At 45.7% G+C, this 9145-nt stretch overlaps 1 protein-coding gene across 4 annotated transcripts; it reads left to right on the forward strand.

Moving 5' to 3' along the window:
- Positions 1–801: 801 nt before the first annotated feature.
- On the forward strand, positions 802–9145 carry pax8 (paired box 8). 4 transcript variants are annotated; one of them, XM_057019818.1, is made up of 12 exons: positions 802–960; positions 2675–2832; positions 4615–4780; positions 4860–5057; positions 5144–5220; positions 5386–5511; positions 5678–5853; positions 5969–6089; positions 6273–6506; positions 6619–6720; positions 7762–7848; positions 8352–9145. In XM_057019818.1, the coding sequence occupies exons 2-12, from the start codon at positions 2811–2813 to the stop codon at positions 8420–8422; spliced, it is 1380 nt and encodes a 459-aa protein (XP_056875798.1). In that variant the 5' UTR covers positions 802–960; positions 2675–2810; the 3' UTR covers positions 8423–9145. The 4 variants fall into 4 exon arrangements, with proteins under 4 accessions (XP_056875798.1, XP_056875799.1, XP_056875800.1 ...); XM_057019819.1 differs by having other exon boundaries at positions 4639–4780; XM_057019820.1 differs by lacking the exon at positions 2675–2832.

Below are 9145 nucleotides of genomic sequence, written 5' to 3' on the forward strand. Positions count from 1 at the left end.
GAGTTGGTTGCGGAGGAGAAACTGCCTCCATATATCACAGAGACACGGTGCCGAGGCTGAGTGTCATTAAAGTTGTTGTGTTTGTTTTACAGGCTCCTCAGAACAACACGAACAGCGTTTTAACTCGGAGGGGTCCTGACGCCCTGGTGTGACATCACGCAGCGCGCAGAGAGTAAAACCAAGTTGCTTCAAAAGGCTCCTCAGACAAATTCGCGAGGCGTTTACTTTATATTTTAGGTTTATTTTGGGGGCTCCGTCCAAATTAAATGTGATTATTTAACTTCTGACCTTAGATTTCACTGCGTAAAAGACACTAATATAGCATAAATTCGAGGGACTGATTTATTGATGGATGGATGACGGCGAGATTTACAATAATCTCTTAGGGTCGCAGGATTCAGAACAAATCTATACGAAATGTTCAATCTCCATTATCAGGTATTGATCTTTAAACATTTAGAAATGCGTGTTTAAGACCCTCCCGTCTCGTTTCTTCTGTGTTTCTCAATCAGATTATGTTTTTTTCCCCTCCTTGTTATGGAGAAACTGTGACGGATTGCTGCAAATAAGCCACCAAAGTGGCTCATTAAGGCGGTGCTGGATGGAGGTGAATGGAAACAAGTCTCCTCTTTGACAAGTGTTTCCGTACAGTCGCTCAGCGGGTGTAATACCATCACAGCCAGGCTCAGTTTTTCTCTTGTGTGTGTGCGTGTGCGTGTGTGTGTGTGTGCAACATTTCTTTCCTATCAAGCCACACCCCCCTCCTCCTCCTCCAATGGCTGCAGGGCTCCATCCTCCGCGCAGCCCCGGTTGGATAAAACCCGGCTGGACGTTGGCGCCGCGCATCACACCCGCAGCCACGGACGCGCAGCGCACCGACACTCCGGCATCGTCCTTTGGATAATACCGCGACACACTGGAGGAACTTTAGACCCTTTTTCTCGTCTGAATTGTTGAAAGGTAAGCTCTTATTTCTATTTTTATAGCTGCGTTAAGCGAGGTGTGAAACGTTGAAAGTGTCCTGACAAAACCAGAGCTGCATGTTTGAACGCTGTCGCGTTTGGTTGTAACGGGGAAAATCAGGCAAATAATTCAAATATTAATAGACTATGCTTGTTATTATTACTATTGCAATAACAAATGGGGGGACGTGACAAGAAATAGCTGCGAACACCGACACGGTTAAATTTAATTTCATTTATTTTATCTTCGTCTGAGTTGCGTTCAGTGGGCCGGAATTCGGGGCTGATAAGCAAAATATTGCCAGCTAATCTGTTTTCACACACACACACACACACACACACACACACACACACACACACACACACACACAAAATAAAAGCAGAGCTTTTCTTTAACTTTTGAAATTAAACTCTTTCTCTGACGCGAAAAATCGAAACATTTTATAAATAAATGTTAATTGTTATCATTTTGGAAAATTAAACCTCCTTTATAAATAAACATAATTGTCATAAAATCAAGCACTAAGAAGAAAATCTTAAAATTCAGCTAGTAATTAAGTGAATCAATTATAAACTCTCAATAGATGTTTGCTTAAAATGCATGAATGATTATTCAAGGAGATATTGATGAATAATATTAAAATATAGTCACCTATTTACTTTTGAATATTACAGTATCATATAAGCACATAATAAACATGGAAACATCCATTAATTTGATTTCTGCATTTCCTTCTTTTGATGATCTGACCGACTTTTATTTTTCTGTTTTAATTTAGCCAAGAATCAACATTTTTAAATGAACATGTTTCGAACTAATAAAATTAAAATACTGGTGCTTTTGAGGACACCTGGTTCATCCCAAATAGCTGAAATTCAAATCATCAACTGAGGAATTATTCAATTTTCCAACAATTTCCCCCAAAGATTCATTCTCAGCAGTCTGAAGGCTCAGGGAGGTTTGTCATCAGGGCACCTTTTAATTTTCTCTGAGGTTAGTTTGGACTCCATGTTAACAGTCTGTTAATTGATTTTTCTGAATTTAAGAGCAACAGTAGAAAATTCATCCTTATTTTAGCGCCAGACAACCAAATCCATATTCTCTCTTTGAGTCTGAAGGTGTTCTCTCGCCGTGTAGCTCATATTTTCTGTGTTTCTGCTGCTGTTTCTGTCCTTTTCCCCCCATTTTGTGTCCTGTAATGTTTTGCACTTCAGCATTCAGGCTCGAGTTTGGCCTGACAACAGCAGACAAATATCCAGAAATCCTCATATGTCTCATCTCCACAGTTTAAAAGAACAAATCATCCTTCTTTTAATGCCGCCATCACCTTTTTAATTGAGATTCATTGTATTCATTTGTGGTTTGATTCGATTTCAGCTAAAACAAAATCCCTGGTTATTTTTCAAAATAATTCTTTGACCCTAAATTAAAGAAGAACTCAAACAAATGCTGTCAGCTTTTAATTAATGGTGATTAATGATATCTGTCAATCTTAATTACAAGTGGCTAATGAAGGCATATTGTATTAATGGTGTGAGCAGCCATCTGTGTAGGCTGAAGGGGGGAAAGATGCTTCATGTTTTCAAATAAAAAATGGATTAAATCACAGTATTTATACGTGCAGAGCTGCAGGTACAGAGAGTGCACTTTATTCTGCACAAGCTGTGACAAACAGCCGTTTCATTTAGCATTCTGTGTGTGTGTTGGACAGTTCAGGTGTATACTAATGCCAGTGGAGGAAGAACAAGGAGCTTAAACACTTTAACTGGCATAGAGAGGAGGAAGAGGAGGAGGAGGAAAAGAGCATCATTTTCAGCTGCAGAAGCAACAGTCACAAGCTCAGGGAAATGTCCAGCCACACTGGAAGAGGTAAATACACAATTAGAGTTGGCCGGTGCGTCTCACAACCTCAACAAAGTAGCTACAAACATTCGCTGTCAGAAAAAGGTTCTCAGGCGTATTTCAGATCAGTTTAGGACTCAGCAGTGGATTCGATAACACACTTCAAAATGTTGTGAGTGTGATACTTTTATAACCTTCAACATTACTTAACGTTATTAAGTGGCCTGAAATAAGAATAAAGTGAAACGCCTTTTAAACGTTGTTACTGTCAACGAAACTATAATAACAAAAAATCACAAAGAAGTTTGAGAATCTGTTATCTTAAAGTGTTGCTTGAGTTTGTTGTTCTGCCCTTTTTAAATCTCCATCCCCCAAATTTGCACAGCCCAAATTTAACATTTGACACGTGAAAAGTTTGGCTCTCAAACAAAGTTAGGAGAGTTTTCTATCTATCTATCTATCTATCTATCTATCTATCTATCTATCTATCTATCTATCAGGGTAGGGTCTTTTGGTTGGGGGTGCACATGTCTGTGCACGCTGTTCGCGCGTGCGTGCGCCCCCCCGCCCCTGCTCGGCTTTAATATCCTGCAGGTTGATGAAGCTTGGCGGGGAGATTTTTTTCCACACTCGGCTGGCAGCGTTAATAGAGCCCCCCCCCCCCCCCCCTCCACCTCCCCTCCCGTTCCCTCCCCACCCCCACCCCCCCGCTCCTGCCTGCCTCCCTCCCTCGGACTCCGTCCGGCTGTTTGATGTGGAAATGAAAGCTGGGAAATGGCTGAGAAAGAAAAGTGTCTCAGTGGGTTAAATTAAAGGCGATGCTGTTCTTGCAGCGTCACCGCGGCGCAGCGCGCGGAGACGCTGGTGCGCGGAGACGCTGGTGCGCGGAGACGCTGGTGCGCGGAGACGCTGGTGCACGGCGAGCGCCGCTTCGGCTGCACTTTATGGGCAAAATTGAGAACGAAAACGTGTCGTTCGGCATATTTTACAAAGCCAGCATCATGTGTCATAATCACAGCAACAGCTCATATTGAATTAATGTTAAATGATCGTTATTCTGTGTCATTTACATTATAATTTTACTGCAAATGTAAGAAAAAAATCTTTCCACTTTAGCTAAAACCAGAGATGTATGACATTTATTTTGCCTTCTTTACTTTTCGCCATTGTTTCATTGTTATTTCCACTACAACGCTCACCTTCACCTTTGTGTTAATAATTAATGGAAAGAAAAACAAGAGTTTGTTCTCATTCCACTCAAACTCATTAGAAATTACAACCTGTTCATATGAATAACCTCAATCTAAACTAACAACATTTTTAATCTATCCCTTTAATTGGCCTAGAATAAATGAGGTCCTTTTCCTGAGCCAGGTACATTTAAAACCACTTTTAATTTTCATGGTGATGTAAAATTTTAGTGACAAACAAAATTTTCCACTGGGAAAAAAAAACAGGTTTATATTGGTTTTTTTGTCCCTCAGGCAGCATATAACTTTGTAATATATCCTGCAAATATTCTCACTTTTATGCTGTTTCTTCTTTTGACAGCTACTTTCTCACAATCTCTTGCAACATTAAATGAGTTAATGACTTAAACGTACATTTTACCGCCTTCGCCTTGCAGTGTATTCGTGTGTGTGTGTGTGTGTGTGTTTGTGTGTGTGTGTGGTGTGTGTGTGTGTGTGTGTGTGTGTGTGTGTGTGCTATTCAACTGGCTACATTCTTTCCCTCTAGAATCATCAGTTTTATGATTGGTGATGTGGTGTTCGTGACATTTATGAGTGTTCATCCCCCTTCCTCCCCCAGGTCATGGGGGTCTTAACCAACTAGGTGGAATGTTTGTTAATGGACGCCCGCTTCCGGAGGTGATCCGGCAACGCATCGTGGACATGGCTCACCAGGGCGTCCGGCCCTGCGACATCTCCCGGCAGCTCCGGGTCAGCCACGGCTGCGTCAGCAAGATCCTGGGACGGTGAGGATGTGCGGGAGCGTCTTTTTCCGCTCCGATCCACGGTTCTTTCTAACTCCTCCTCCTGCCTCACCTCCTGCAGGTACTACGAGACGGGCAGCATCAAACCCGGCGTCATCGGCGGCTCCAAACCCAAGGTGGCCACCCCGAAAGTGGTGGACAAGATCGCTGAGTACAAGAGGCAGAATCCCACCATGTTCGCCTGGGAGATCAGAGACAGGCTGCTGGCCGAGGGGGTGTGTGACAGCGACATGGTGCCCAGCGTGAGCTCCATTAACAGGTGGGCTGTTCTTGGAAACACAAATTCCAACATTTCCCCTCTGTGCCAGGCATGCGTCAGGGGTTAAATCATTGTTTTCCTTGCAGAATAATTCGAACTAAAGTCCAGCAGCCGTTCAACCTGCCATTGGACGGAAAAGGCCTGAGTCCCGGACAAACCCTGAGTGAGTCTTACGGGCCGTTTCAGCAATATTAATAAGAATTATCACATCCTAGTGAAGGATTAAGGTTAAAGATTAAAAGGCGTGGATTAAGGTTGTTCCCTCAGGGTGTGGGGGGGGGTTACAGTATCGGTTCCACTCTAAAAACCTGCTGTCCATCTCCCTCAGTTCCCAGCTCAGCGGTCACCCCTCCCGAGTCCCCTCAGTCAGACTCTCTGGGCTCCACCTACTCCATCAGCGGCCTGTTGGGAATCCCTCAGCCCACCAGCGAGAGCAAGCGGAGCCACGACGACAGTAAGAGAGCACACAGGCGCCGCTATAGTTGTACAATAGCAAACTCCTCGTAGGTTAATGAGTGACTGGCGACCACGTGAGCTGCCCACAGCGGACTGGAATCCTGCCTAAGGTCATTTACTTAAGCAGCGCCGACCTCTTCTCCTCTCTCCATCTTCCGTCTCAGGTGATCAGGAGAGCTGTCGGCACAGCGTGGACTCTCAGGGCAGCGGGGGCGTCCCCAGGAAGCAGATGAGGCTGGACCACTTCGCCGCAGCGGCGCAGCAGCTGGACTGCGGCTTCGATCGCCACCACTATCCCCCGGACTCATTCGGCTCCGCCTCCAGCAGTAAGACGGAGCAGGTAAAGGACGCCCGTGCACGAAAAGCATTTTTCAAATGGAGATTTTTAGATTTCCCCGTCCTTTCCTCGTAAACAAAGTTCACAGCTTCCGCGTGTCCCTGTTCGCCGCCTCTAGACTTTGTACCCGCTGTCCCTCATCAATGGGAGTCTAGAGGACGCCAAGACCAGCCTTTCAACTGCCAGCTCCGCCATTGGACGCAATCTGTCGGCACACCAGGGCTACGCCATGGTGACTGGTGAGGCTGGATGACACCCTCTGACCTGCATGCTGACCCCATCACACACACCAGCCTTGAAAACCCCCTTCCTCCTTTATTCGATCTGACATTTCACTCCTAAGTTTGTCGTTCGGCTCATTCGCCATTTTTGCTTTTCGTTTCCCCACCTGCCTGGCCATCGTTCGTCCACCCCTCCCTCAGAGCCCCTGCAGCCCCTGCCGCTCTGTCTGAAACAGGAAACGTCCCCAGAGGTGACCAGCACCAGCCCCTCCCCAAATATGGCACCTAACCTTGCATTCGTGGAGCTGCAGAAGCCTGTTTCTGTTAGCGGCAACAGCTGCGGAAGCAGCTCCAACCACTTCCCCAACCATTACAACTCATTCTCCCATCATGCACCTGTGTACGGACAGTTCAGCAGCCAGCCTATCGTGTCAGGTAAAGCGATCATCCACCTAATTCATCTTCACCCGCATTCTTTTTGCACAACTCATTTAAGAAAAGTCTCACAGTTAACAATACTTTAGTCATTTTTAATTTTCTTTTACAGGGCGGGACATGGTGAGCTCCACCCTGCCGGGCTACCCACCTCACATCCCCTCCCCTGCACAGACGGGATACACCTCCTCTGCCATCACAGGCATGGTGGCAGGTACATTTTATTTATAGTTTATCTTTAAACATATATATATGCATATCAAAAAGAAAAGAGAGCAAAAGACAGAAGGAAAGAGACAGAGAGGCAGCGATGGAGGCTTGTAGATTAACAGATGGAGTCAATGAGTAGCCAGGGCGGTGAAGTGCCCGAGCGTGCACGCGTGCGCGGAGTGTATGCAGGTGCACATGTGCCCAGGGGGTACATGGAGCAGGCCGGGGGGTTCCGCCCTGCTGCCCACACCCCCCACCCCCTGCTGCAGACACCTCTGACCACACATCGCCATGGGAACCAGGGGGCCCAGGAGGGAGACGCAGGGTGGGCGGAGGGGGTGTAAAATCAGAGCATGAGCGGCGAAGAGGAGGTCTTTGTGGTGTGCGGTGTGTTTCAGTGCGTGTGTATCAACATCAGGATGACTATGAGCGTTTGTGCGTGCGCATGCGTGCGCGCGCGTGTGTGTGTGTGTGATATGCTTTTTTATTTGAAGTCTGCCCTCCGAAGCGCGAAATGAGAGGGTCTGATTTATTATTTTTTCTGGTGGGCTCGCTCTGAGGAAGCTTTGCTACACAATTACTGACTGAAGGGGGGGGGGTTAGGAGAGGACAGAGAGGTGGTGGGAGGGTCCAGAGATTCATTCCAGCCAACATAATTACTAATTAGATATTGGAATGTTTTGGGGTTAAAAAAAAAAAGAAAGAAAGAAAGAGAAGATGATGAAGGAGAGGAAAAAAGAAAGAGGAGTGCCAGAGAGACTGAAGCAGGAAGTGCTGTGTGGGGGGGGGGGCATTTCAGAGGGCAGAACCACGCGAGGGGTCGAGAGCTGAGGGCGTAGATCTCCGCGCACGCACCACTGGGCAGAGGGATTTCACCCTCAGCCATCCACCTGCACCACAGATTAATGGTTTACAGCCGCTCTAACTGCTGGTGAATTATGAGCTCAGCAGATGCACAAGAGCAACATCTCAGCCCTCTGACGCACAATGCCGCCTGTTTCGCCCACGCGTCAGCGTGCTTCACCTGCGTCTCCATCTCCCGCAGCAGGCGCAGACTACTCGGGTCAGACCTACAGCCACTCGCCCTACACCTCCTACAGCGAGGCCTGGAGGTTCAACTCCAGCATTCTGAGTGAGTATGGGCTGCTTTCACCCCTGGTGACCTCCAGATTTAAGCACCTTCGCTGACAAAGGTGCCTGTCAAGTAATTATGGATGGAACTGAAATGGGAAAGCTGCTGAATGTTGTGAGATTACAGCCCCGACAGGGACTTTTGTGCTCCACATTATAGGTGGGAGAAACAAGATCAGAGCCCAGATTTATAAAATGAGTGCAACACAAAAGAGGCTCAAATAAGCATATTTCATGGGAAAGGTTATTTCTTTAATCTTATGCTCTCCTAATTTGAATGTGTCCTACAAAATGGGGACAATAAAGCTTTGATTTGGATGTTTGTTAGTTAGTTATTAAAGGGATCTGTCAAACAGAGACCCTCAGCGGTCTCATCCATGTTTTATCTGACATCTGAGACCAACATTGTGGTTTTTTTACAGAGACACTCGTCTATGTTCTTTAACTTGTGTTCAGTTTTCAGCCCGACTCTAAAGGCCCTGCTCTTGCATCTCCCTCCCGCAGGTTCACCTTATTACTACAGCACGGCCTCTCGCACAGCTCCACCGTCTGCAGCCGCCTACGACCACCTCTAGTCGCCGCCGGAGACACAATCAGTGCACACAGGCTCCACTCCATCTGGAACCAGAATGTTGAATCGCTTCCCGTCTGAGCAGAACGTCCAGAAAAGACTAAAGCAGGACGTTGATATCTCCAGCAGACCCATTGATATTATTTATTTATGATTGCCCATCGCCCCCGCAGGGTACCTCAGCCTCATGTTTACACCTTTTTAAACCTAAACCCAAACCAAGCGGCCCTACAAAAGTCCATATTTTCAGTGTAACATTCTGTAATTGTCTGTTTTTGGCCAAAGACTTTGGTTCTCGCAGAAAAATATGGATATTCAATTTCTTAATGTTGAACTATGCTTTTGTTTACAGTTTCCTGTCAGCACAAAGTCTCTGATTACAATAATCCAAAAGATTTGTTCAAATCACCACCGTCAGATTTGCCTCTCAGCAAAAATTTATGTATTTGTTTATCAAAATGTACATACTGTAAATGATGAATTATGGATACGTGATGGAGTTTCTATCTGGAGAAGGAGGGCTGGGGTGCTTTGTGATTTTGGCGGAACCAACAAGGCTTGAAATACGTTTGTTTTGCATCAGATATGTTTGATTTGTTGTCATGCGGATATTCTTAAGTTTGGTAAGAACTGTGACCTTTTTCTTTCTTATACTGTCATTAATATTATTGCAGATGTAAATATCAAATTTTTAAAGAATTATTTTAATTAAAGCATGGAAAATTTA

Source organism: Takifugu flavidus, chromosome 20 (assembly GCF_003711565.1).
Source record: "Takifugu flavidus isolate HTHZ2018 chromosome 20, ASM371156v2, whole genome shotgun sequence".
Taxonomy (NCBI): Eukaryota; Metazoa; Chordata; class Actinopteri; order Tetraodontiformes; family Tetraodontidae; genus Takifugu; species Takifugu flavidus.

Bases quoted from the DNA above. Each gene is read 5' to 3' on its own strand.
- pax8 (XM_057019818.1), top strand. From the start codon at position 2,811: ATGTCCAGCCACACTGGAAGAG. The intron at 5,854-5,968 runs GTAAAGGACGCC...CGCCGCCTCTAG, and splicing joins CCAGCAGTAAGACGGAGCAG to ACTTTGTACCCGCTGTCCCT. The intron at 6,507-6,618 runs GTAAAGCGATCA...TTTCTTTTACAG, and splicing joins CAGCCAGCCTATCGTGTCAG to GGCGGGACATGGTGAGCTCC.